The sequence below is a fragment of the Zalophus californianus genome, chromosome 2 (genome assembly GCF_009762305.2).
Source record: "Zalophus californianus isolate mZalCal1 chromosome 2, mZalCal1.pri.v2, whole genome shotgun sequence".
NCBI classification, from domain to species: domain Eukaryota; kingdom Metazoa; phylum Chordata; class Mammalia; order Carnivora; family Otariidae; genus Zalophus; species Zalophus californianus.
In genome coordinates, this window is record NC_045596.1 from 133,480,629 (window position 1) to 133,507,438 (window position 26,810).

At 36.9% G+C, this 26,810-nt stretch overlaps 1 protein-coding gene across 1 annotated transcript in view; it reads left to right on the plus strand.

Annotated features, from left to right (window-relative positions):
* Positions 1-26,810, plus strand: part of RXFP1 (relaxin family peptide receptor 1) — a 60,269-nt gene that overhangs the window by 17,768 nt on the left and 15,691 nt on the right. The window contains exons 3-10 of the mRNA XM_027599133.1: positions 2,255-2,353; positions 6,140-6,245; positions 11,115-11,186; positions 14,362-14,433; positions 18,467-18,538; positions 18,625-18,696; positions 19,275-19,349; positions 26,717-26,788. Coding sequence (XP_027454934.1) covers positions 2,255-2,353; positions 6,140-6,245; positions 11,115-11,186; positions 14,362-14,433; positions 18,467-18,538; positions 18,625-18,696; positions 19,275-19,349; positions 26,717-26,788 — 640 coding nt within the window. The remainder of the gene's footprint in view (positions 1-2,254; positions 2,354-6,139; positions 6,246-11,114; positions 11,187-14,361; positions 14,434-18,466; positions 18,539-18,624; positions 18,697-19,274; positions 19,350-26,716; positions 26,789-26,810) is intronic.

Genomic DNA, 26,810 nt, shown 5'->3' on the forward strand with positions numbered 1-26,810 from the left:
ACTGGAGTGTGTGCACCCTGTGGCGACAATGGCCCAGAGCTGTGCACTGTGGAGTTTGTGGACAGGCCAGTTACCAGTGCCACCCTGACCTCCGGGCATCCCCCTCCAGACCTGCCTAACCAACACTGGGGACTGGACTATGTCTGATGGCTAACCACTTTGATCCTTTGGAGTTTCAGCCTTACACATATCTCACATATCCTCCTGGGTAATGCCAACATTCACTGGAAAGTTTGACTGGAAAATAGATTTAGAATGTGCATTTTCTCCGGAGGTTTCCGGGCAGCCTCGTGGTGCCCAACCCTCCAGCGGCGAGGGCCGCCGTGAATGTGTGATGAGCGTGGTGGCACAGGAAGGCGCAATGCGTCTGCCTGGTTGGAATGAAAGCTGTAAAGGTGTTCCTGATTTTTATTTTGGAGGAATCATGTTGTCTTTTTGTGAAATAAAATTTGCATTCAAATGAAAAATAAAAATAATGGTTTTACCAACACGGTTGGTAAACTTGAGGGCCATCCATCACTTATCTCCCTCTGAACTGAGGTCTCATTCTATTACTTTGCTACCTTTATTTTGAAGTCTTTTGTAACAGACAAGTTTTAAAACTAATGATGCATGCTAAAAGAAGTAGAATATTTTAAATACAATGTTTAAATAATCTCTTCTTTTCATGGGGTTTCTTTAGAAAAGGAAGTCAATTTTACAAGTATAAATAGCATTTATGTTACTATACCTTTCCTTTTCCAAAGATGATCTTCATGGAGGAGTTAATGAGTGTGGAAAAATAAGAAAATAGCCTGGAGAAGGGGGAAAATCATACGAATTATATTTCTTCAGATATGAGCATATTCCCAGAAATTTAACCTTTCAGTTTCAGGCAGTTTGATAGATTGTGGGGACCATTCACCAATCCAGAGAATTTAGGAGGAGTAACAAGATTATATGGAAAAATATAATGAACCGCATCTTAGAAATGTTGAATTTGAGATGCCTGTGGTAAACCGAGGAACCATGGATATGATCAAGACCATGTCACCAAATCTACGCAACTGTACAAAGTTGTAATATCTGGATTTAAGTCTCAGATTTGAATTACACATCCATGGCAGAAATAATTTATAAAATCAATGCTAGATTGGGGGTACCTGGGTGGCTCAGTCAGTTAAGTGTCTGCCTCCAGCTCAGGTCATGATTCTGGGGTCCTGGGATTGAGCCCCAAGTCAGGCTCTCTGCTCAGCGGGGAGCCTGCTTCTCCCTCTCCTCCCCGCTTCTGCTCTCTCTATCTCTGTCACTCTCTCTCAAATAAATAAGTGAAATCTTTAAAAAAAAAAAATCAATGCTAGATTTAATACTAGTTTATAAAAACAGGATAAACTTTATAGTTTTTATCATCTGCTCATATGTTTATGCATCCTTAAAGAGTCCTGGCCGCATTCTGAAAAAAATTTAGAACCTCTGGAAAGGATCACATTCAAATTCCCCCAGTAGGGTGAAGGCTTGTACCATCTGCAAAGATCTCCAGAGAAGTTGTGCCTACAGCCCCATTCATAGTCCATTCTATCACATGATTGGCTTCATTGTCTCTTATGTTTAAAAATAACTCAAAGGTCATAAAGAATTTTGTGAAAAAAATTATTTTCTTTTTTTCTCCCCAAAGAAAGACGTTTACTATTCTTGTGGGGTTTTTTAAATTATACAGGAGTTGAATATCAAAATCAGAAAATATAGATGAGAAAATATGGTAAGCCTTCAGAAGAGAACTCCTCTTAAAACCATCCATGTGACACCATAGTGCCCTTTTAAAAAGAAAAAAAAATGGAATGCAATCATGCTGGGCATGTTATTTTTTTCTTCTTTTCTTTAACAATCATGACTGTCTATCCATGTCGACATACCTCAAACATCAGTTTAAATGATAGAAGAAGATTGAGGGAATCATAATTAATATGCTAGGATCAGTGTGTTGTATTTCAATACTTAAGAAAGTACTGTTTCTTTAAATGTGGTTCAAACACTACTTGCTGAAGAATCACCTACAGTCCCCATAATGGAGACTTGGGGACCCATCTGGACCTATAAAATCAGGACCTCTAGGTGGGGGACCCAGAAATTTGCATTTGTCAATAAGCTCCCAGAGATGTTTATCTCACTAGGTCTGAGAATCTCTTGTTTCTTTTAAAGAGAAGAACCGTTTTTCCCAACACACCAGAATATTTCTGTTTTCTTGAACTTTTCTGCTCTCTGATTTTTATTTTAGGTGACAACAATGGATGGTCTTTGCAATTTGACAAGTATTTCACCAATTACTACAGAATGACTTCCCCATATCACTTTGAGACGCAAACATCTGAATGCTGTAAGTAATCAGAAGGATTGAGTCTCTATTTCCATGAGTTCATAAAAAGAAACCATGTTTTTAAAAGTTGGATCCAACATATTTTTTTTAAATGGTACACTATAGTTTTCTAACAGCAAACTCTATTAGACATGCAGCCTTAATTTGGGGATTTTATTTAAAAGTGACTCAGGGATCTTAAGTATAAAAGCAATATATCATGCCAGATATTGTGAACAAAATTAATGTCCATCAGTCAGGGTTGCTATCTTATGTCCCTTTTTCACAATCATTATAGACTCTGATACAAAAGAAACCGTAGAAACAGAAGAACAGAGAAGCTGTTCCGCATTTTAATATTTGCAAGTGAAAAGCTTCTGGGGTCTAAACTACTTTAGAGCTGCAAAAAAGCCTCGTTAATTATAACCTGCTATGCTTAGTCACATGCTGAAAACTTCCAAAACCACGGGAGGGGCTGTGGGAGGGTATAACCTCAGGACTGACTGTGATATTTTAGAACAGGAAGATCTCATAAACAACTCCTTTAAAGAAATTTTGTTTGTTCTAATTATGCAAATGTAAATTTGTGCCTTGGAGTTAAAATTTGGTCCTTGGTTAGATAGTGGGGGGGAGGGGGACCCTTTACTATAATTTTTCCTTTATGTTCTATCACAAATTGTGAAGTCCAGCTTTTTTAAAAAGGTTTAATTTTTTTTTTGTCTTCAGTATTCAAATGACATTAATAAAAAGCTACTAACAGTTCCCAATTTAAGGGAACATACATCCATCCTGTAAACCCACAGGCTACTCAGGATTCTGTCTCAGCCTCACATTTTCTCACAGAGACCAAATTATTTGATCCCTAAAACCTTTTGGGAAAGAAAAAAGGTAACAGGTATAATTTACCTGCTAATATAATGCAAAAAAATTAATGGATTATGCCATGTTATCTCAAAACATAGTTTTGATTTTTTTTTGTTTTATTGGATAGCCTTTCCTTTTCATTTCTTAAATTTTAATTGAATCTTTTTATATCTTCTTATTCCCAACTGAATTTTAGGCAGTTTACAATAAAAATCTGGATACTAACAGACTTAAGCCATTAATATAACATATAAGACATAAAAATCAACAGTGAATGGGGAAAGGAATGGGAAGAAAAATTATATAAGGAAATCCTCACTGAGAAAAGTTCAATACCTGTGTCCAAAGCTTAGTTCTGAATTTTGTAGTCATCAGGCTAAAGAAGGAAGATAATGGGTTACATAACTTTTATAGCCTGGCTTGTAAAGCAAAAACAAACAAATGGGGGGGAGCGGGGAAACAGATCAAGTCAGCAAGAGAGATAACTTTTGCCTAATCCTGAACTCTGGGAGAAATGTGTCCTAAGTATAACCAATGGGAAGAATGGAGCTATACAGTAAATGACATATCAAAAAAAAAAATTATCAGTTTTTGGTAAAGAACAAATATATAATATTCAATTAGAGTTCTTTAAAGACAGTTCAGGAAGGGGTGGTAATAAATAATTAAATGTCCTTTTCAAGCATAAAAGCAGTATAAAACAGAATGAAAAGTGTAGGGTAAAATTTGGGGGTGAAACTTAAAGTTCCTATTTTACCACTTTATTTAAATCAGATTATTATAAGGATTTATTGGAAATTAAACTAGAATGGCTTATAATAATTTTCGGCTGGGTGAAGGAAGTGAGGAACTCACACTTATAAAGTCACCTCTCAGGAACAATATCATGGAAACTATATCATTAACATAGTATTAAAGTTCAAATTTGAGGGATATGGAAAGTACAAAGATTTAGAAAGAATTGTTTGCTTGCTCAACCATAATTTCACCACTCAGAGGCTACCAGCATTAATCTGCTGGCACATTATTCATCTTTTTTATTTTAACATTGTTGAAATTTCCTGTACAAACCATTTTTATCATATTTTCATTTAGCATTTTAGCATAATCAGGTATCCATGCTGTTACAAGCTCTTTTTGAATATACTATATAATATATTTTAAGTGTCATAATGTGCTTAATCATTCTTTTGATGCTGGATATTTCGGTGTTATTTTTTTCATTTTTCCCTATTACAGGTAACCCTGTAATCAACATATGTGAATTATCTTAACTCCGTCAATGTAAACAGAAAAAACATGCTGGAAGTAATGCTAATTTCACTCCGTCCATTTTTACCCTTCCTAGTCTCACTCTCAAAACCTCCACCCTCTTTCCCAACCCACATTCTCCCCACCACACAACACTCATGTTGGATGTGGCTTATAACTTGGAGACAAAATCAGTGTTCAGCTTCAGAGATCCACAGCCAAAATGGTTACTTACAACCATAAAACTGTTTAAAAGTTCTTGGCGGAGATTCTGTTTACAGAAAACACAAAACCTAAGTTATGATTTTGATCTTTTATAACCCTGTAAAATAGGCGGTAGAGTTATTCGGGAGGAGAGGAAGAACACCTGTCACCCCATAGCTGAGCAAAGGGATATTTACTAGGTCAAAGTCTCCTATTTACTAGCCAGCTGTGCTCATTAATAATCATCCACCAGCTTTGTCATAGAAATCTCTACTTTGCCATTAAGACACTTTTCAGCTCTCTGGAAGCTTTACTGTAAAAGATCAAAAACTGGAAGCCTACAAGCAGAAAATTCTCATAGAAAGTTTTGTTTGTTCTGTGATGTTTTAAAATATTTTGAGTTGGCTATCCTCATTTTTTAAATAGGTAATTATCTACACAGAATTGTATTTCTGGCTTCTTTGAGAAAGTTGTTGACTTGGCTACACATACGCCTGTCCTAACATGACGACAGGAGACGCTGCTCCACTGGGACATCTGGACAAGGCCTACACCCATTTCACCAGGGCCCTGCAGACAGGAGTCTGTAACCTCTGCTGTACGGGTTAGGGTCTCAAAGTAAATGGAGAGGGGAAGCACTCCTTGTGGTGCTCGTTAATCAACCATTCCCCCACAAAGGCAGGAATCAGACTCTATTATACTGAATAACAATCCTCTTCTACTGTTGAGCTAGATGAACACATCATTGCAAGTCTCTAGTAGACTTTAGAACTATGGGGTCACATCTTTAAGACTATGACTGCGGTCCCACAAGATGGCCAAAGTCATACATCCAGTTCTCCCTCTTCCTGACACTAGCAGGGAGAATAGAAGGCTGGCTATGCATAAAAAAAGTTCATTCCCATAAATGACATTTTAGACATCCTTACATCCCCACATAAGCCAAAAGAAGATCATTTAAAAATAATCCTTTAGAGAACTCCTGAATTTTCCAGAAGAAAAAAAAAGAATTCTACCAACACTATAAGTTCGTGTTTAGTTCTCTTCCTCACTAGTTAGAAATGACCTAGTCTTCCATTAAGGGTTTGATTATGCCATTAATAAATACTTTATTCTTAAATAGCAGCTTTAATAATGGACATTAAAGCCCATCACACACTATCATGTCACCCCTGGACATAACCACTCTCCTCGGGTGAGTAAAAGCAGATGACTTCATTCATTTTGCAATAAACAGAGAAGAGCTGTCAGCTATTTACAGAAATGCATGGGCTGGTAAATGTGTCTGTTTAATGTCGTAGCATCATTTTAACATTAAATTAAAAACAAACTTTGTAACCTTAATTTAAAGCATTGCCCATATTGCTTAGGTAAAACATACTTTTGTACTAAATAATTTTCTCATAGCTTTTCATTTCTTTCTTTTCATCACCCTCCTCTTCCTGGTCCCTCACTACCCCCATTCCTTACAACTTCCTCCTTATTCAGTGGTCGGTTCTGTGCCCATGCAATGTCTTTGCCGAGGTTTAGAGGTTGACTGTGATGAGACCAATTTACGAGCTGTTCCGTCAGTTTCTTCAAATGTGACTGTAATGTAAGTAGAAAAGAATGGCTTCATCCTGACAGCCAGAATAGCACCTGTAAAACTGTATCATAATTAAGGCCTTGTCATTATTAATGCATTTTTATTCAAAGATGATGTCATTGCTCTCGGTCAATTATAATGATTGCTGCTATTTATTTTACATTCATTAAATGTTAGGCCCCACTCTAAATTATTCTACATATTAATTTATTTAGTCCCTCATAATAAACCTGTGGAGTATTTAGATATAGTAACTTATTTAGACCTTCATAATAATCCTATTTAGTATTTAGTATCATATTTTATCTAAACAAAAGATGTCATCATTTGTGTGCTACTAAAGAGAAAAGGCTGCCAGTTAAACTATTATATAGAGTTTTCTTATTACAAGAACTGACATTTATTGAAAGAGCTCTTTTAGAACTTTGTTGTAAACACTCTTACCTATGAATAAAAAAAAAGAAAACAAGTGAAATAAATTGGATAACATATTCATTTTTATGAATTCATATTTAAAATCTAACTCTCCTGAATCACATTTGGCTCAGAGATGTTGATGTTGTTTCCGCCCCCACCCCAAGTAACTCAAACTTATGTATATAGAAGAAAATTATCCTCATACTAAGTGGTTTATTGATCCAGTACTAATTTGAATTCAGCAAACTTTAGCAACACAGTCACACACATTTGTCTGAAACATTTTAAAAGAAATAAGGGGAAGGTAGATACTTTAATCCAATGTTTTTGCTGAGTTTTTTGTTTCATCCAGATGTTTTAGTGCCGTATGGCTCTGACTTTTGAGTATAAGAAGACAAAATAGGAGTAATTCTTAAGTTTACAAATAAGTCCTGCCTTTGCCAACCCAAACCACATAACACAGCAACTCATATGCTTGAACTATAAGAGGCAGAGAGAGCTAGAGCTCAGAGTTCCTGTAGACAGTGGTGGCATTAAATTAACAAAATCTGGGTGGGTTTCCTCAACTGATGGTGACCTAAAGAACTTATCCAAATTGGCAATGAGCTAAGAACATCAAGCAGGTTAAACCACAAAGACTTGTTTTCCAAAGGAAACAAGTGACAGTCCCACCCAGACTAAGGCTAACATTCTATCCTATCCTCAAGTCACCAGAGCTCTCTTCCATAGTAATTAGTCTTCCTAGAAAACAATAATAATATTTTACTAGAATAAAATAATAATCTGAGGTTCTGTGGAGAGTTTCCATGATTTAAATCATGACTGGACCTGCTCGGTATAAAACTTGAGATGATTTCATTCTATTTTCAAAGAGAAACATTTATCACCCCCACTGTTTGTATCAAATTATCAGAAAATGAGTCAAAGAATACCCCGATGCTGCCAGTCTCATTTTTCACTTTCCTGAAATTAAGAATTGAATCCGTTCTTCTACAACTTAGCTAAACTTTGCATAAGAAAGGAAGAAAGAGACAGAACTGGAGGGATGGAAGAAGATAGGCAATACTAACCAGAGAGTTCATGCCCCTAAAGAATACCCAAAGGCATTCGGATTCAAGTTAAAGTAAAAAACTGTTCTGGCTCAGTACATTCATACATACATTCATACAGCCATTGTACAACCATTCGTACATATATTCATAAAGAAGTGTGTGCACTCCTGTGAGCCACCAGTTTTCAAGCCTTGGTATAGAAACTGGGATGGGACAGCTCCTCGTGAAGATGGGCTACAGGGAAGCAAGGGAGAAGGAAGGGTCCAAGATGACTTCAGAGTTTCCATCCTGAGTAACAGAGTGGTGGGAGAATGGGGAGACTGGGTGACAGTAAGTGGGAAAGATTAGGACTCCAATTTTAGATGCCTTTTTCAACTTGACGTGAACAGGTCAGTCAGTAGAAATTCTCAACAGGAATTTGAAGATGGAGAAATAAAGCTCAGGAGTTTGTGTCTGTAACACTTTATTTTTTGTTAAAAAATAGCAATTTCTTGTGCTTTGGGTTGAGCAGCTTGATTCAGGTTGTCCATTTCTACTTTACTCTGCAGAACTCTGACTCAACATCATACCTCGCCCCAGCCTTCATTCAATTCCATAGAGAAAAGGAACTGTGGGCTTCACAGCAAATATGTTAGAAGAATAAATATCAAATTTTATTACTGAGCTCGTTCCGTATCTTGAATTGGAACTCTCACAGGGAAATGTCGGAAATGGACTAAATCATATATAAGTATCAAAAAAACCAATAATCCAAGTAATATGTATTGAAGTTGGGATTTTTAAGACAATTCATAAACGCAATTGAACATAAAAGACAAACAAATATATGATTATTTATGCATTGTTCTGGCTTCCTAACTGGTAGTTTTGACTGTGTGAAGGCTGACTATAACAGATCCTAGAATTCAATCACTAAACTACATAATCTGATTGTAAGAACTTTATCAAAACTATGCCTAGCTTTGACAATAATAATTAAACTAGGTAGTTTCTCTCTTTCGCCTACACACACCACTTTGTAAAGAGTCAGACTTGGAATATTACACTTTAAAACACAAGAATTTATCATATTAAAAAGTTTTTTGGCTTGTCCTATTCATTGAGAATAATACCACCTACCTTTTTCGATTTCAACAGGGTATTATGAAAATATGGAGAATGCTATTTGTTAAAATATTTGACATCATTTAGAAAGAAGTAGCCTAAAAATCCTAGGCACTGTCAATAAAAAAAAAAAACCAACTTTCTAAGAAACATTACTTAAGGAATCCTTAAATTTGCTTTCCTTCCCTCCAGAGTAACTTTCCCACTCACGTGCAGTTAGGCTCTTCCTCTTGGATTCTCTCATTAGAACCTCACTTGTGTCTCTCTGAAGCACATCAAACATTCTTCCTTGTGCTGTAGTGATTGGAGTCCTAATCTTCTCCACCAGAAAAAGGGAAGTGCCATAAGCTCAATGGGGACCTACAATTTGGCTTTTCTATGTATCCTCCAAAGTTCCTAATGGAGTATAATAAGCTCTAAACACTGTTTTTTCACTGAAGTCACAAGAAAATAAATAAAATAAAAAAAAAAACAAGATGATGGCCTTTTTAGCCCTGGGCTATAAAACTGAAGTCATGGTCCAAAGAAAACTCTCTATTTATAGACAAAATATGTTCTTTGTCACCCAAATAGAGTATAAGCTTCTTAAGAGCAGTGACATTATCCTTTTCTTCCAAAGTGCAAATGGAATTCAACATATGTTGAGAAGATGAATGAATGTATGAATGAATGAGCACATTTTTGAAAACACACTAAGCTTTAATCCATATTTTTAAATCAAACTCAAATATTCAACTGTTCATTTTTATACAACACAAACATGTAATACAGGATGTAAAGCAGAATTGAAGATCCAAGCCAAGGAAGAATGATTAGTAGAACAGGAATTCTCAATTAGCTAACATAAGGAATGAAAGAACATTTAGTGATAGCCTGGCAGCTAAGAAAGATTTCAAGAGAGAGTTCATAGTTAATCAGCCTTTGGCATTCATTCATTAAAAACCACTAAATGACTGCTATGTATAGTCCAGAACAGTGTTTCTTAAATTTTTTTCTTTTCATTACTGCCCCCCAAGGCCTTTTAGGCATTTTTTTCTATTTGTCCCCTCCTGTGAAATTCTAATAGAACACATATACTGTATCTCTGTTTATGTATACCTGTTCTTCATCCATTTAAAAAGGTAAGATGTTTTTTCCCTCCTTAAGAACCGTTTTTCACACCGTGGAGCAATAACATACCTGTTGAGGATACATGGTCTCCTAGACTCTAGAATAGCATTTCGCAAGTTAGATTCCAAAACTGTGTCCTGAGGAGTCTGAGAAACTATTTTGCTTTAAGAAGTCTTCATTATCAAGTTTAAGCAACACTGGTCCAAACCAACATAACAACTAACACTGGTAGTGCCTACTGTATGATGTTGTCATAACCTGAGTCCTTTTTGCCTATCAAGCATCTCCAAATGCATATCCCACAGCAGACAACCTGCACACAATGCAGTCTATTGTTCACTTAACAAGGAGCATCTGTTCCATATAAAGATAGTAACAATGGCATTATATTATTACAGGTCATCTAGTACAAATAGATGCTTTCACAGCTAAAGAGACTGACAAGGAAAGATTATGTATGGTTCATGCAAGAGACTCCAGCTGCAATGGTCTGGGTGTTGTTCTGTTTGGTTTGGTTTTTTGCTTCTTTAATTTTTTTTTTCCTACTACCTTACATTGCTTTTCTTTAAAAAATTAAAGGTTTAAATCCTTCCCAGTAGAACCACAATTATGTGGACCTGGTTTGCGGCAAGCTACATATCAAATTGTGATTCAAGTGAATCTATACAATTTACTAGAAATTGAAATGAAATCACTTATTGAATAAAGACGGTTCAGTTGTACTTACCAATTGACAGTTGCCTTCATAAAGAATTTTAAAAGGAAGTAAAGGTAGTGGGATGTGAGCAATGAAATATTGAAGAATATAAAATTACCTAAGTTCTTGAATGTGCTTTAAACAGAACACACTATTTTTATTGCCACTTCAAAAATGAGATGCTTTCTAGTTCCTGTTAAATAAAAAGAGGAAAGAAAATGTAACTGACAACTGTTTTCCCAGTTTCATTACTTTTGTGTTTTGTTAGAATGACAATGTTGTAACCTAAATTTAAGAAAAGATAAATATCTGTAATAATACAAAACTAACAGTTAGACCTAGTTCAAATGGTACTATGGATATGAGAGTAACATCATGAAATAAAATGTTTCCTGAGAGCTGATGCTAAAGTAAATAAAGCTTAGAATTATTTATACTGTTGTAGTATAAAAGTAAAGAAAAAAACACTTTAAGAACCACAACTTACATTTATTTCAGGTCACTTCAGTGGAACTTAATAAGAAAGCTTCCTCCTGATGGCTTCAAGAAGTACCATAATCTTCAGAAGCTGTAAGAAAAAAATTTAATTCCCAGTGTTAAAATTAACTCACATTGTTTTGGCCTATCTATCTCTTCCCACTTCTGCACAGACCAACACTATACCATTAAGTCTAGTGCCTCCTCAGGAAATTATTTAGCTGTTAGCTAGAGACTACCAGGCAACTTTTTTTTTTTTTTGAGGAGTTCTAGAAGCCATTCTAGAAAAATTACAGATACTTATTTCCAAAAAAACTGGAGCACGTAAGTTTTGAGTTGTCCTGCCACACACTGGCCTGTGAAGAATTTTCTTCCACATGTTTGCAAATTCAGTCTCCAGCTAAGAGAGCAAGTCGTGGTGGTTTGAAACCCCAGAGCATGTTGTTTGGGGGACTTAATTCCATTTTCATATCTGCCATGCAGGTTGTTTTATTTTCGCCTCAAGTAGCATCTGACATGCTAGATTCCCATCAGTTCAGCATTTTTGTGTATACTCCAAAAATCCATAATGGCCCGGGTTATGTTTACCTGCTATTTAGTCCAACTCTGTGACTAAATCATATCATACTTGAACTGTTGGGTTTAAATATCCTGTGCCTGAATCATGCTAACTAGAAAACATCTCAGAATTCCTAGTTTCATTTTCATACCTATGTCTGTTTTAGTTCTGGTTTTACACTGAAGAAACCTCACACATAGATCTATATCTATCTGTACATTCTTCTTTAAGAAAACAAATAGAAATTGAGCAAAAGCAGAAGAAAAATTAATCTACTTCATCCAATGAAATGTACTCAAAACCCAGATAATCTGCAAAAAAGTATGTTTCACATTTAAAAAATAAAAATTTCAATAAAAATGACTTTCAAAACTTTATTCTGGATGTTTAACAATCAGCAGAGAAGAACTTCTCAAAATTAGGCCTTATGTAAAAACTTCAAGAGGATGCTTCGGTATTCTATTTTATGATTTTTGGAGACTGAAAAATTTTTGTGATCTGTAGCACCACCTTATGTCCACACGTTTAAAAGGCGTTAATACTCCCAATTTAAATATCAAAATTCAGGTTTATATAACACAGTAGTTCAGTATTTTTACATAATAAACATTGAACTAATTTTTTAAAGATTTTCTTTTTTAAGTAATCTCTCTACACCCAAAGTGGGGCTCACACCCACAACCCCGAGATCAAGAGTCACGTGCTCTACTGACTGAGCCAGCCAGGCGCCCCAAATTACTTCTTGAACAGCCAGTTTGTTTTAACTAGTAGATCAAAATAGCCTAATTACAAAAAAAAAATTCTACCTGATTATTAGAGATACAGCTTTGCTCAACCTCCATGCAATACAGTCTATTAATCACTAATCATTAAAATACTTAGGAACAAATAAATACATGCTAAAGGTTCGCTGTGTATTCGTGAGAAAGATGCATTCCCTATTATGTAATTGGAACCACAGCATGTTCTGTGAAATTGTTAAAAGCATAATAAATTTAATAATAACATTTTTACAATCACAGTTAGGTTTTCTTGCATGTTGGAGAAATAGGGAATCCTATTTAGTCAAAATTTCTAATTAACTAAGAATTTGTTCATGCTGAGGTTGCCGGGGTGGCTCAGTTGGTTAAGTGTCCAACTCTTTTTTTTTTAAGATTTTATTTATTTATTTATTTATTTGAGAGCGAGAACATGAAGGGGGGAGGGTCAGAGACAGAAGGAGACTCCCTACTGAGCAGGGAGCCTGATGCGGGCCTTGATTCTGGGACTCTGGAATCATGACCTGAGCTGAAGGCAGACACATAACCAACTGAGCCACTCAGGCATCCCATGTCCGACTCTTGATTTTGGCTCAGGTCATGATCTCAGGGTTGTGAGATCGAACCTGAGTTGGGCTCTGTGCTCAGCAGGTAGTCTGCTGGAGATTCTCTCTCCCTCTCCCTCTGCCCCCCCCCCCGCCCCATGCTCGCGCTCTCTCTCTCTCTCTCTCTCTCTCTCTCTCTCTCTCTCAAATAAATAAATCTTTTTTAAAAAAATGTGTTCATATTGGTTTCTTCCTTATTGCTCCCAATATTTATAAAAATATATACATATAAACTTCAGAACGCCCTAAAGGACAATGATGACCTGTATTCAGAACAAGAAGTCAGGCTCAAAGCCCTTACTGTGTCATTTCTTACAACCTGGGGCCAGTACATGCAGAGGTACAAAGCTTTGCAAGGGTGCATTTGATGCATTTGCTTGTGCTCCGGTACCTATTTCCTTTGACCTCCAGTTAGCCCAAGGCCAATCATCCTGGATGACTAGTTAACTATTTAAGACTGCATTCTTGTCTTGACGCGCCAGTCTAATTTATATTCTTCTAATCCTGAGTCTTTTTACTTCTTTTTTTTCTTTTGCCATAAATACTCCTTATAAGCTTCCTCAAACACTTTTTGGAGCAAGGCTTGGGGTGTCAAATTAACAAAATTAAAGTTGACTTGTTGGGCAGATTTGTGATTAACATAGAATATGATCCAGGGCCTTAAAGATATCACATACTTGTACTTTTGCCAGCTCTTTGCTAAATGCCAATCTTTCTATTACAGCAGGAAATGTTAAAAAGTCTGACTTCTGGGACTGTTTGATTATTGAGTGCCTACTGTGCATTAAAGTTTTACTTATAGAAAATTCAAATATTAAATTTTAACTACTAAATGTTCATCCTTATAACTAGAATTTCTAAATAAAACTTGCTTAATCATACCCGAACTTAATAGCAAAACAAAATGACATGATATCTAGTTTCCCTAACTTATTGTGTTATGTTCACCTTTTTTTAATTAAAAAAATGTTTATTGGGCGCCTGGGTGGCTCAGATGGTTAAGTGTCTGCCTTCAGCTCAGGTCATGATCCCAGGGTCCTGGGATCAGGTCCCACATCGGGCTCCCTGCTTCTTGGGAGCCTGCTTCTCCCTCTGCCTCTCTCTCTCTCTTTCTGTCTCTCATGAATAAATAAATAAAATCTTTTAAAAAAACTAAAATAAAATAAAAAAATGTTTATTGCGGTGAAATACATAGGATGTAAAATATACCATCTTAACCAATTACAACGTACATTCAGAGCCATTAAATACATTCCTATTTTGCTACAGGCACCAAAGAGCTCTTTACATCTTGCAAAACTGAAACGCTCTTTCATTATCATTTTTTTTTATAATTCTCTCCACAGGTGCCTACAAAACAATAAGATTAGATCCGTACCCATCTATGCGTTCAGAGGACTCTACAGTCTTACTAAACTGTAAGTACCCGTGCCAATTAGTTTGCCCATTCCACAGTTCGTCCATTGCACACAGCCCTCCTGCCCACATCCGTGGAAGGGTCAGCACAGCCCTGTGTCCTTGGGGTTCCGACTCAGACAAGCTCCTGCGTGAGTCCTGACTTCAACAGCCCTTATTTCTTCACATCTTCATCAATACTTCTTTTCTAGGGGTTTGTTGTTTGGGTTTTTGTTTTTTTTTTCCCTAAAACAGCCATCCTAATGGGTATGAAGTAATATTTCATTGTAGTTAGCAAAGCTTTTTAAGATTGGCTTTCTCAAAGTTCCATTTCACTGAGTTTTACTAAGCAGCTGAACCTAACCTCCTGTAAGAAGTAATGGCGTGGAAATATAACCAAAACTCGCATAAATCAACAACTCCCTATATTTCTATTTCTGCCCCCTTACTTTCCATATCACACCACTTTTTTTAATCCTAATCCAAGAAACTCATTCCAGTCAGATTCCTAGTTTGTGGCATGAGGGTTTGAGACTGAGGAAAAGCTATCTAATCATTTCACCAGCAAAATGGAAGAAGGGCCCTGGAGACTCGATGTCCTAAGAGTAACCACTTTTGCCAAGTCCTCCACCCTTCTAGCCCACCCGGCTCTTTCCTGTCTTGGCAAATCACCCAAAGTCCATATTGGATTCATTCCCACGAGACTCCTGACTATCTTTCTCTCCAATCCCCCATGAATCTGTTCAAAACTTTTGCTTGGTTTAATGTTCAATGGATGTGAAAGACAGTCCAGATTTGGTATAAAGTTCAACGGATGTGAAGACTAGTACCACAAATTTTAAAGGGTCCTCCATCTCCTTCCATGGTTACTCATAGCACTGGAATATTGTTTGGATGTTAAAGCTGTTACATACTGGGTGCCTGGGTGGCTCAGTCGTTAAGCGTCTGCCTTCGGCTCAGGTCATGATCCCGGGGTCCTGGGATCGAGTCCCACATCGGGCTCCCTGCTCCTTGGGAGCCTGCTTCTCCCTCTGCTTCTCCCTCTCTCTCTCTCTCCCTCTCTCTCTCTCCTCCTCTGTCTCTCATGAATAAATAAATAAAATCTTTAAAAAAAAATTAAAAAAAAAAGCTGTTACATACTTCCAGGTTATCAGTGACAATCATTGGATTCCTGCTTTTCATTCTTCCATAAATATTCATTAGCCCTTAGAGTGTGTAAATTTTTCAGCTAGACACCACGGGGAGGTGGGATAGAAAGATAAGTCAGACAGGTTGCCTTCCAGCAGCTTACACCCTAATATTTCAGGAAAAGGGCTACGCTACCACTTAGAGAGAGGCATGCCTCTTGCACCCCAGAAGCTTATGACCTAGGGCGGGGAAACAAAACCAGCATGCACACAACAATTAAAGAATGATGAAAAGAAGTTACTTAATTAAATCCTAAACCTGTGTTGTTCAGATCAAAACTGCTATTAAGATTCACTGAAAAGGGCGCCTGGGCAGTTCAGTCAGTTAAGCGTCCGACTCTTCATTTTGGCTCAGGTCATGATCTCAGGATCGTGGGATCGAGCCTGGCATCACTGGGCTCTGCACTCAGAGCGGAGTCTGCTTGAGATTCTCTCCCTTTCCCTATGCCCCTCTCCCCGCTTGTGCATGCACATGCTCTCTCTCACTCTCTTGCTCTCTAAAATAAATAAATAAAATAAATCTTAAAAAAAAAAGATTCACTGAAATGAGTGACCATTTGGGGTCTGGAGCAATGAAGGATGACTCAGGAAAATAAAGAGGACTGGGCTAAACAGAGGGGTATAGGATATGGGAGGGGGTCAAATGTACCTAGGGGATTGCTATTGGCTTTAAAAGGAGACCCCTGAGGCACATGCACCCCAATATTTGTAGCATCACTGTCCACAATAGTCAAGATATGGAAAGAGCCCAAATGTCTATCAAACGAGGCATGGATAAAGAAAATGTGTGTATATATATATATACACACAATAGATTATTACTCAGCCATCAAAAAGAAAGAAATCTTGCCATTTGCAATGACGTGGATGGAACTGAAGGGTATTATGCTGAGTGAAATAAGTCAGTCAGAGAAAGACAAATACCATATGATTTCACTCTTATGTGGAATTTAAGAAACAAAACAGATGAACAGAGGAGAAGGGAAGGAAAAACAAAATAAGATAAAACCAGAGAGGGAGGCAAACTATAAGAGACTCTTAACTGTAGGGAACTGAGGGTGGCTGGAGGGGAGGGGGGTGGGAGAAGGGGTAAGTGGGTGATGGGCATTAAGGAGGGCACTTGTTGGGATGAGCGCTGGGTGTTATATGCAAGTGATGAATTACTAAATTCTACTCCTGAAATTAATACTACACTCTATGTTAACTAACTTGAATTTAAATAAAATCTTGAAAGAAAAAGCAAGTAAATAAATAAATAATGAATAAATATAAATAAGTAAATAGATAGATAAATAAATAAATAAATAAGTAAGTAAGTAAATAAATAAATAAATAAAGGAGAGCCCTGAGGTGGTCATGAGAAGTGTTGTAGTTATTCTACAACCTTCCTGTGCCTAAATGGGGTTCCAAGTTTACAGGGGAGGGAAAGAAGGGGTTCTAATATGGGGCATCATCTCTTGCTATCCCTAAGCAAAGGTCAAACTTTCTGGAGACAGGGGAGACAGCCGGCAGGAGAAATTTTGTAAGATGTCAACTCTAAAAACTGTCAGAATGGAGAAAAGAGAGAAATCAATGTGGTCCATGTATCCATGGAAGTAAAATTTCAACTAAAACTTGCATATGAATCATAGGCAGAGAGGAAAAAGAAAAGGAAAGAAATCAGAATTGTAGGCATGAACAGAGGTGCTGTTGTAATAAATAGGTACTGAGTGCTTATGTCATACATTGCCTCCAATCTTACCACAACCCAATAAAGCAGGTACGAATATTACCTCCATTTTAGAGTTGGGGAAACTGAGGCTTTCAGAAGTTAACAGCTTCCTTAGGGTCACACTGTTAATAAGTAGCAAAGCCAGGACTCAAGCTGACAGCAGAGTCACGCAGTGCATTGCTGTCCTAAAGAGACTGAGGTAGGAATAAACACGAAGGGAGGGCGAGATCCACGTAACAGAACAGAGTTGGTTCACTCTGAAGAAGCATAAGAAGTAAAGTTGGGTAGGTAAGGTGGGGTCAAACTCTTTGGTAAGGCATGCAATGTCCTTTTTTCCCAGAACAGACCCCCACCTGCCTCCCAGGGTCATCCTCTGTCTCTCTTCCCAGCCCCTTCATGGTGAGGCTGCACTGAAATGCCTGGTGATCCCCTCACTTGTGGCTCTCTCTCTGACCTCTTGCCTTTGCATAAGCAATCTCCTCTGCCTATATGAACTCCTACCCATTCTTTGTTTTGTGAATGACATCTTCATCCAAATCTCCATTCATCCAATTGTGCCCCCTTTAGTAAAGGCTTCTGTGTCCTGACTCCTCCACACTCTGCTCTCCCCACCCCCAACAAAGCCAAATTCTCCGCTGCAATGTCAGAACAACCATACCTTATAAACTTCTCTCTCTTCCCCACGTTACTATAATAACTTGTTCATATTCTGTCTTCCCTCTAGACTCAAAGCCCCTCAGAGAAAGGGATGATAGTGCCACAGAGTAGGTGCGCAAAACAATTTGATGAGTAAAGGCATAGGTGAATGAATGAATAGAGTGATTGACTGATTAAAGGTGAACTAAAATCTAGACATAAAAAGGTAAGTGACAAAGACCTTTTAGAGACCCAAAAGAAGGGAAAAGGTGTGATGAGAATAGCATATAAGAAAATCTAAGATGGATGATTCTTGTTTTTCCTTTCCTTATTGTAAGATATCAAGAAAGTAACACATTTGGGGCGCCTTGCTGGCTCAGTCAGAAGAGCACGCGACTCTTGATCTCAGGATTGTGAGTTTGAGTCCCACGTTGGGTGTAGAGATTACTGAAAAATAAAATCTTTAAAAAATCAAGAAAAAAGACGGTAACACATTTATTGGAGTCATTTCTCTTTTTTCAGGTATCTCAGTCATAACAGAATAACTTTCTTGAAGCCGGGTGTTTTTGAAGATCTCCACAGACTAGAATGGCTGTATGTTTAATTTATGTGGCATTTTATAGTATTAGTTTTTATATTCTAAATATATAAATGAATCAATTTTTTCTTCTGGCTGGCAGGATAATTGAAGATAATCACCTCAGTCGAATTTCCCCACTAACATTTTATGGACTAAATTCTCTTATTCTCTTGTAAGTACTAAAAATTAAAGCAAATATTTCAATTGAAGGAAAAGACATGAAAAAAAATGACTGCTTTAAGTTCAACAGCATTAAATATGGAATTGTTAAAGCCCCCAAAAGGCCTTTCCAAGTACCAACCATCTTTTAATCATATTCTGTGAGGCTATTTTGTAGTTTTAATGATTTTATAAGATCTTCTGTCTTCTAGGACATCAGCCCATCAAAACTAAATTACTGGCATGTTCTTTGAAATATTCTAAAGCACACCATTACTGCCCTGTATTAATCTTGGTAAAGAAAAATAACATTAATCGAAAATCAACTCCTTCTCACTACCCACTTTTGAAGGGCACAAGCTTTCCTTCAGTTACTAACATTGCTGCTTCCTCCATTTGACAACTATCATTTGTCGAATTTTATTACTAACAAGCACTTAAATATAACAAGACTTACAGAAAAAAAAAGAGAAGACAACTAACTTATTAGATTTTGGTGGTTTCAAAAAGGATAATGATAATACCATGTTTGACTTAAGATGAGAAAAGAACCAGAAAAATGTGACTTCTTTTCTTTCGTTTCTTTTTCAGAGCATTGATGAATAACGTCCTCATCCATTTACCAGATAAACCTCTTTGCCAGCACATGCCAAGACTGCATTGGCTGTAAGTTGATGAACCTTCTCTTAAAGAAGTCAGCTAACTTTCCTGGTTTTGCCTAGTTCATTTTGGATATTAGGTTTTTAAAAATGATAGGTTGTTAATGTCATATCACATTTCCTCAAATTACTTTAGCATGGTTTTGTTATTAAACGTGCCCATTGTCTAAACCAACTCCTCTAGACTCTCGCCAAGATAAAACACCTCCCACGTGCACAAAAAAATTTGGAGGCAGGAAGAAGAAAGACAGAAGGGATGTCCAGCAGCTATAGAACATCTCTTTCTTCCTTCCTTCTGTCGGTCTGTTTTCACCCATTAATTTGATACAGAAAGACCAAGACACTTTAGTCTCATTCCTAAATTCTGCCTCATGGGAATATGATACTTAGAATTTATCTTTGAAGTCTAATCACAATAGAATATGTTTCATGGAAATGTTTACAGTAACTTTGCTTATGGTAATAAGTATCACTCTACCTATTCAGAGCTCAGTTACCCAGTAAATTTGCCTATTTAAAATGCAGGTAAAAATGAAGAAATAAGTAACCAAAATAACTATTTGAAAGTTTATTCAATAAACCACATACACAGTATTATATGAAAACTTCTGCTGTCTCTCATTTTGTAGGAAAGTCTCTGAAGTTTTGTTTGTTGCTTGATTTCTAAGCTCACAGCAGAGTAGAAGAGCCAGATTAAAAGTAGAGGGGGAAAAGGGCACCTGGGTGGCTCAGTCATTAAGCATATGCCTTTGGCTCAGGTCATGATCGCAGGGTGCTGGGATCGAGTCCTGCATCGGGCTCCTTCCTCAGCGGGGAGCCTGCTTCTCCCTCCGCCTGCCGCTACCCCCTTGCTTGTGCTCGCTCTCTCTCTCTCTCTCTCTCTCTGACAAATAGACAAATAAAATCTTTAAAAAAAAAAGTAGAGGGGAAAGATAAGTTCAAAACATTAGTGTGAAGTGACAACTCTCAACTTGATAGTAAAGCAGGAGTGGGAAATGCTATAAAAAGCAGACATAATAATTCAAAACACACTAGTTTGGAACTATTTAGAGGAAGACAAACATCCCCAGAATCATTACTGAGTCCAGGGGGCGTCTTGGTATGACAGCATAGTAGACCCCCTTGTTGACAAGCTAAAGTATTCAAGAAAAGGGCAAATTAAGTTCAATATCCTTTGTTGTAATTAAATTTTTTTTCAAATAAACACATTAAACAGTTATTACATGCTCAGTAATCCAAACTTAGTAATAAAGCAAAATTGATTAATATTTACACAAGTAAATTAGCAATTAAAAATTCATGCGCTGAGACCAGAAGCAAATGTAGGAGATATTATGCCATACATTAATAAGCATTTCCTTTGCTTTTAAAAAGACAGCCAAATAAACATCTCAGATAAAACTTTATTTTTTTAAAGATTTTATTTATTTATTTGAGAGAGAGAGCATGCTTGTGCTGGGGGGGTGGGTAGGAAGGAGAAGCAGACTCCCCACTGAGCAGGGAGCCGCATACAGTGCTCGATCCCAGGACCCCAGAATCATGACTTGAGCCAAAGGCAGATGCTTAACCAACTGAGCCACCCAGGTGCTTTTAAATAATTAAGATTTATTACTAAAGGGGCACCTGGATGGCTCAATCGGTTAAGCTTCCAACTCTTATTTTTTTTAAGATTTATTTATTTGGAGAGAGAGAGAGCATGTGTGCAGGTTGGGGGAGGGGCAGTGAGAGAGGAAGAGAGGATCCCAAGCAGACTCCCCACTGAACTGTGAGCCTCATATGGGGCTTGATCCCACCACCATGAGACCACCACCTGAACCGAAATCAAGAGTCGGAGGCTTAATCAATTGAGCCACAGAGGCACCCCTGGTTAAGCGTCCAACTCTTGGTTTCAGCTAGGTCATGATCTCAGGGTCCTGAGATCGAGCCCCAGGTTGGGCTCCATGCTCTGTGCGGGGTCTGCTTGAGATTCTCTCTCCTTCTCCCTCTCCCTCCCCCTCTGTTCCTCCCCCCGCTCCCACATGCCAGCTCTCTTTCTCTCTCACAATACAATAAATAAATCTAAAAAAAAAAGATTTACTACTAAAGAGGCAGACTTTTTACAATTTCATCACTAAAGTTACTATCTTTAAATTTTAACTACCCAAACAAGGCATCTCATATGCATTCCTGATAGTATTATCCCAATTTTATTTTATTTTTTTTAAAGATTTTATTTATTTGAGAGAGAGAGAATGAGAGATAGAGAGCACGAGAGGGAAGAGGGTCAGAGGGAGAAGCAGACTCCCTGCCGAGCAGGGAGCCCGATGTGGGACTCGATCCCAAGACTCCAGGATCATGACCTGAGCCGAAGGCAGTCGCTTAACCAACTGAGCCACCCAGGCGCCCAGTATTATCCCAATTTTAATGCTAGTAATAATAATTTTTGCTTTATAAATATTCATTTATTTTAAAACTAATCACAATACCTTTACCTTGCACATGAACTTTTATTTAGCAAAGTATAAACTGAAAAATCTGTTAGATGTGTTGGTAAAAAAAAATTATTTAACTGATTTAGTGGAAAAATATGCATAAAATAAGAGACATATGACAGCCCAGGATAATATGCTTGCAAGACATACGACAGACAACAGATTAAAACCTTTGTTATAGTTCTTTCAAAGCAAAAAATGAAAACTGTAAACACCACAATAGAAGTTTGGAAATTCAAAAAGTTAGACATATAAGTAGTAAATAAGCCCATGAACAGATGGGGCAATAGCCAAAGGTGAACTAAAGATCAAGAGAGTAAATTAAACTTATTTTGATGGGAGACGAAGTAGGTTTATTTATAGGCAAGAGAAGCTAATATGAAGAATTTGAAACTATAGAAAACGATAAGATACATTATGGAGCAAGGTGCCGGAAGACATGGACCCAGATGGAAAAATAAAATGTGATACACACACAGCATTTAGAATGAATGAACTAGCCCTACTTCAATCAACATGGCTCAGTTTCAAGAACGTAATATGAATTATAAAGAAAAAGTCACCAAAGAGTACATATATTACGATCCTGTTCCAACAAAGATTATGCTTAGGATACGGAAAGCCACAAAACAACATTGCTCTCTTGGCATGGATGAGAAGGAACTTTATCATCTACAAAATAATATTGAAAAAATAGACTTTAGAACAGGGACTATACCAGGGATAAAGAGGGATATCACACAATGATAAAGGGGTCAATTCAGCAAGAAGACATAATAATCTTAGATAAGTAAACAGTTTCAAAATGAATAAAGCGATAACCATGGAACTATAAAGAAAAATATCCAGGAATCAAAATACATCACTTAAAACCAACAAATCTACCAATATGTGGATATTTGATATTCCTAAGGCAAACATTAATAAAAAGCATATAACTGACCAAAATCATATGGTGGGAGAAAAGTAGAGGAGCAGAAAGGAAGACAACATATTCTCATTTTATCATTGCTTATAATAAAAATTATAATAGGAAATTAATAAGTATTGTTATTCTCTAAGAAAGAGAAGATACAATGTATTGGGTAAAGTTATAAAGATAACCAATAGAATATACAAACCTTTCTAAAGATTAAAAGGAAGTTTTTTTAATTTGTTGAGAGTTTTTTTAACCTATAAAAACCATGTGGTAATATTTTTAAATAGCAGACTGAAGTCTGGTATTTAAAGTCAGCTAAATTAGTCATATCAGTACACTTAAGCAGGTTTAACTTACTTATTAAAAGGAAAAGAGGGCGCCTGGGTGGCTCAGTTGGTTAACTGACTGCCCTCGGCTCAGGTCATGAGTCCTGGCCCAGGATCGAGTCCCATATCGGGCTCCCTGCTCAGCAGGGAGTCTGCTTCTCCCTCTGACCCTCTTCCCTCTCGTGCTTTCTATCTCTCATTCTCTCTCTCGCAAGTAAATAAATAAAATCTTTAAAAAAAATAAAAAAGAAAAAGAAAAGTGGGGGCGCCTGGGTGGCTCAGATGGTTAAGCGTCTGCCTTCGGCTCAGGTCATGATCCCAGGGTACTGGGATCCAGCCCCGCATTGGGCTCCCTGTTCTGCAGGAAGCCTGCTTCTCCCTTTCCCACTCCCCCTGCTTGTGTTCCCTCTCTCTCTGTGTCTCTGTCAAATAAATAAATAAAATCTTTAAAAAAAAGAGAGAGAGATCTTCACATTGGCTCACAAAACAAAACCTAATTCATTGCTATTTACAAAAAAAACCCCACAACTATAACTAAGTGATTAAGACAGATCAAAAATAAAAGACTGGTCTAAAGTATTCCGTATAGATGCAAACCAAAAACAAAAAACAAAAAAACAGACTTTTTTTTATCGAAGTATACAAAATTCTGGCCAATTTTCATTAAACAACACTAAGAAGGACATTTAAATGCTATAGTGTGCAATTTCTCACAAAAGATATTACATTATAAATATATATGCACCAAATAATTGATATAGTAACAAAAAAAATATGAAGAACTAAATAACATAACTAATGAGCTAACTCTAATTTATGTATATCAAACTGCAATGTCCCTTTTCAATAACAGAACTGATCTATTTGGGACAGCAGTGTGCCCAGCAAAAATACGACATCCCCAGATTTCCTACATCTTGATATAGCCACATGACTAAGCTCCAGTGAATAAGGTGGACGAAGTACAGTGTAGAACTTCTGGGAAATATCCCTAAGGAGAAATAGGCAGGCTTTTCCTCTCTTTCCTTATCCAGAAAACATGGATATGATGGCTCAAGCTTTAGTTTAGCATCATCCCGGACCATGAAGACAAGAGCATGTAAAAAGTGAACATGAAACAACTTTGTGAAACTACCAAATTAGCCCTGGACTACCAAACTGTAGTTATGTATTTATGCTGTTATGGTTGGGTGTCTGCCAGACTTACCTGCACCTAATTCTAATAGATATAAACCTGAAAGCAAACAACGTCCAAAGAACATTCACCAAAATTGATCATATATTTTAGGACATACACATACATAAGCCAAACTCAAGGAAACAGATGGAGGGATTAGCTTAAAACAGGAGAAGGGTCAACTCTTCCTCTTGAGACTAGGAGACCAGGTGCATATACAGGTAAGTGTGTAGATGTTGAGTAGGTCTGGGGGTTCTCCCTGCCTCATCACCTCAATTTTCTCCTTAAAATAGGAGTCAGAAATGTTTCAAAGGTAGGGGGAGGAAGTAGAGGTTAAGGAGATTTGCATGTTTAGAATGCCACTAGGGGATAAGAGAGGAAGCTGAGAAGAAACAGGCAAGATTTGGGGGGTTGTTACTGTTGTTCTTCAGATCAAAGAAACAAATTTTCAAGTTTATGCCTCAAACCGGATCCCTGTGTATCAAGGACTAAAACCTCTCATTTTAGGAAGAAAGCAAAAATAAATTTCCCAATAAAGGTTAAAATGAACTCAAAATTAACCTAAACTGACAATTTAATCAAAAGTTCCTAAATGATGCCTCGAGGTGTGCCTCTTACTGATTTTTACAAATTAGTAAATTAATGCTTAAATATATATACTTATATAAGTATATGTATAAATATAAATTAAAACTTAAATATTTTTGTTGGTTTACTAGGAAAAAAGATGTTACAATAGTAACTAACAAGAAAAACGATCAGCTCACCTAAGGATACTTTGTGAGACTTAAGAAAGCATCACCACCTGGTGGTAGATTCTCGGTAACAGCAATAAAAGAGGAAAGAAATAGATGGTCTCTGTCACTGACAATATATATTGTGAGAGACCAGAAGTTTTGACCAAAGCTAATGACCAAAAAAAGTAGTACTATAAGTACTTAGTTTCCAATTTCATAGGACAGTAGAATTTTTTCTTTAGAAGGATGATCTAGAATCAAGATTTAAGACTTAATACAATATTCCATATAGTACAGAAATCCTGTCTACAAAATTCTTGAGTTGTGGTATATTGCCTCTACTAAATATCAGTAGCAATAATAAGATTATTCTCTGGACACTAGATTGCGAGCTGAAATTTGAAATATTTTGTGTCCTTCATCCAGTAAATCTAATGTTGCAACCTGATGCAACATAGAAAAACCCTATGATATCTTCTACAGCCTGACTTCAAATCTAGCTCTCTTATTTTGCTCCTTTCTATTACAAATACACCCTTTTCTTCAACTGACTTGATTTCTAGGCCCCTTACATCCTGGTCTTCCAGATTGTTCAGATATGCCTTGATTTGTCAAAGTCTATTTTTATTGCAATGCCTAAAATAGAACTGACTATTCCAGATGTAGCCTACCCAGCAGAATATAGGTGTTTCTTTTAATGTTACCCATGTTTCCCTGGCAGATTTTCATACCTGTGTCACACTTCAGCTCATATACCTTAGTCACAATTGTTCTTGAATAGCTCTATATTATTTGGTGACCAGAAAACTAAGTATTGGGGTAGACAGAACAGATTTAAGGACCTACTCCTGAAAGTATATCCCTAACCTTGGCTAACTCTCTGTTCTACAAACTTCCACCATAAACCTAATGATAAGACAAAAGAGGGACAATAAAAGAATGCCTTCATGATCACCATAAAGAAGAGACACTAAAATATACGTTTTTTGACACGTTTTACTTCTCAGACCAGACTCCTGCTGGTGACAGCATCACAGAGCAAGGGAGCATAAGTAGGGTCTCTATGCATCTCCCTGAACTGGAAGTTGGAAAGCCAAGGACAGCGTGGCCTGTGTGGCAATATAATAAAGCAAACAATGGTGTTCTCAGTGGTAAAAGGTTATTGAGAATTTTTCCTAGGGTGTGTTTAGGCAAGGGACGTAGAGGTGAAACACTGTTTTGACAGCAGGAGCTTCTGCAGCAATATTAGAATCTTCTGCAGACTTCTGTAGCAAATAGGGTCACACCACTTAGAGAAATGTCATTGGTAAGTCTAGACACATGTTCTGTTGTTTGTTGTTGTCATTTTTTAAGGACAGGAGTTTATTGAATATACCACAAGGGAGCGGTGTAGACAGATGTTTAACACATATCGCTATTAAATATCTGGTAAGGAAGTGGATATTTATCATAACAAATTTTTTAATTTGACTTCTCATTCTCTTCACATTTCTCAGGATAACATATGTACCCATATGAACATATGATACAGATGTGACTCAAAACATTTTTACTATGAACACAGAAAAAGAAGCAGTACATATATGTATTATTTCAGCTCTTATGTAAGTGGCTACATGTGGGAATCTATATGAAATAAACAGCATGTGGAAAAAAAGATATTTTATGAGAAAGCAAATAATTCTTGACCAATTTATTTCTATGATTAAAATTTCGCTTTATCATTTTTGTTTTTATGTTTCAGGGACTTTGAAGGCAACCATATCCATAATTTAAGAAATTTGACTTTTGTTTCCTGCAGTAATTTAACTGTTTTGTAAGTAGTGTTTTATCCTTTT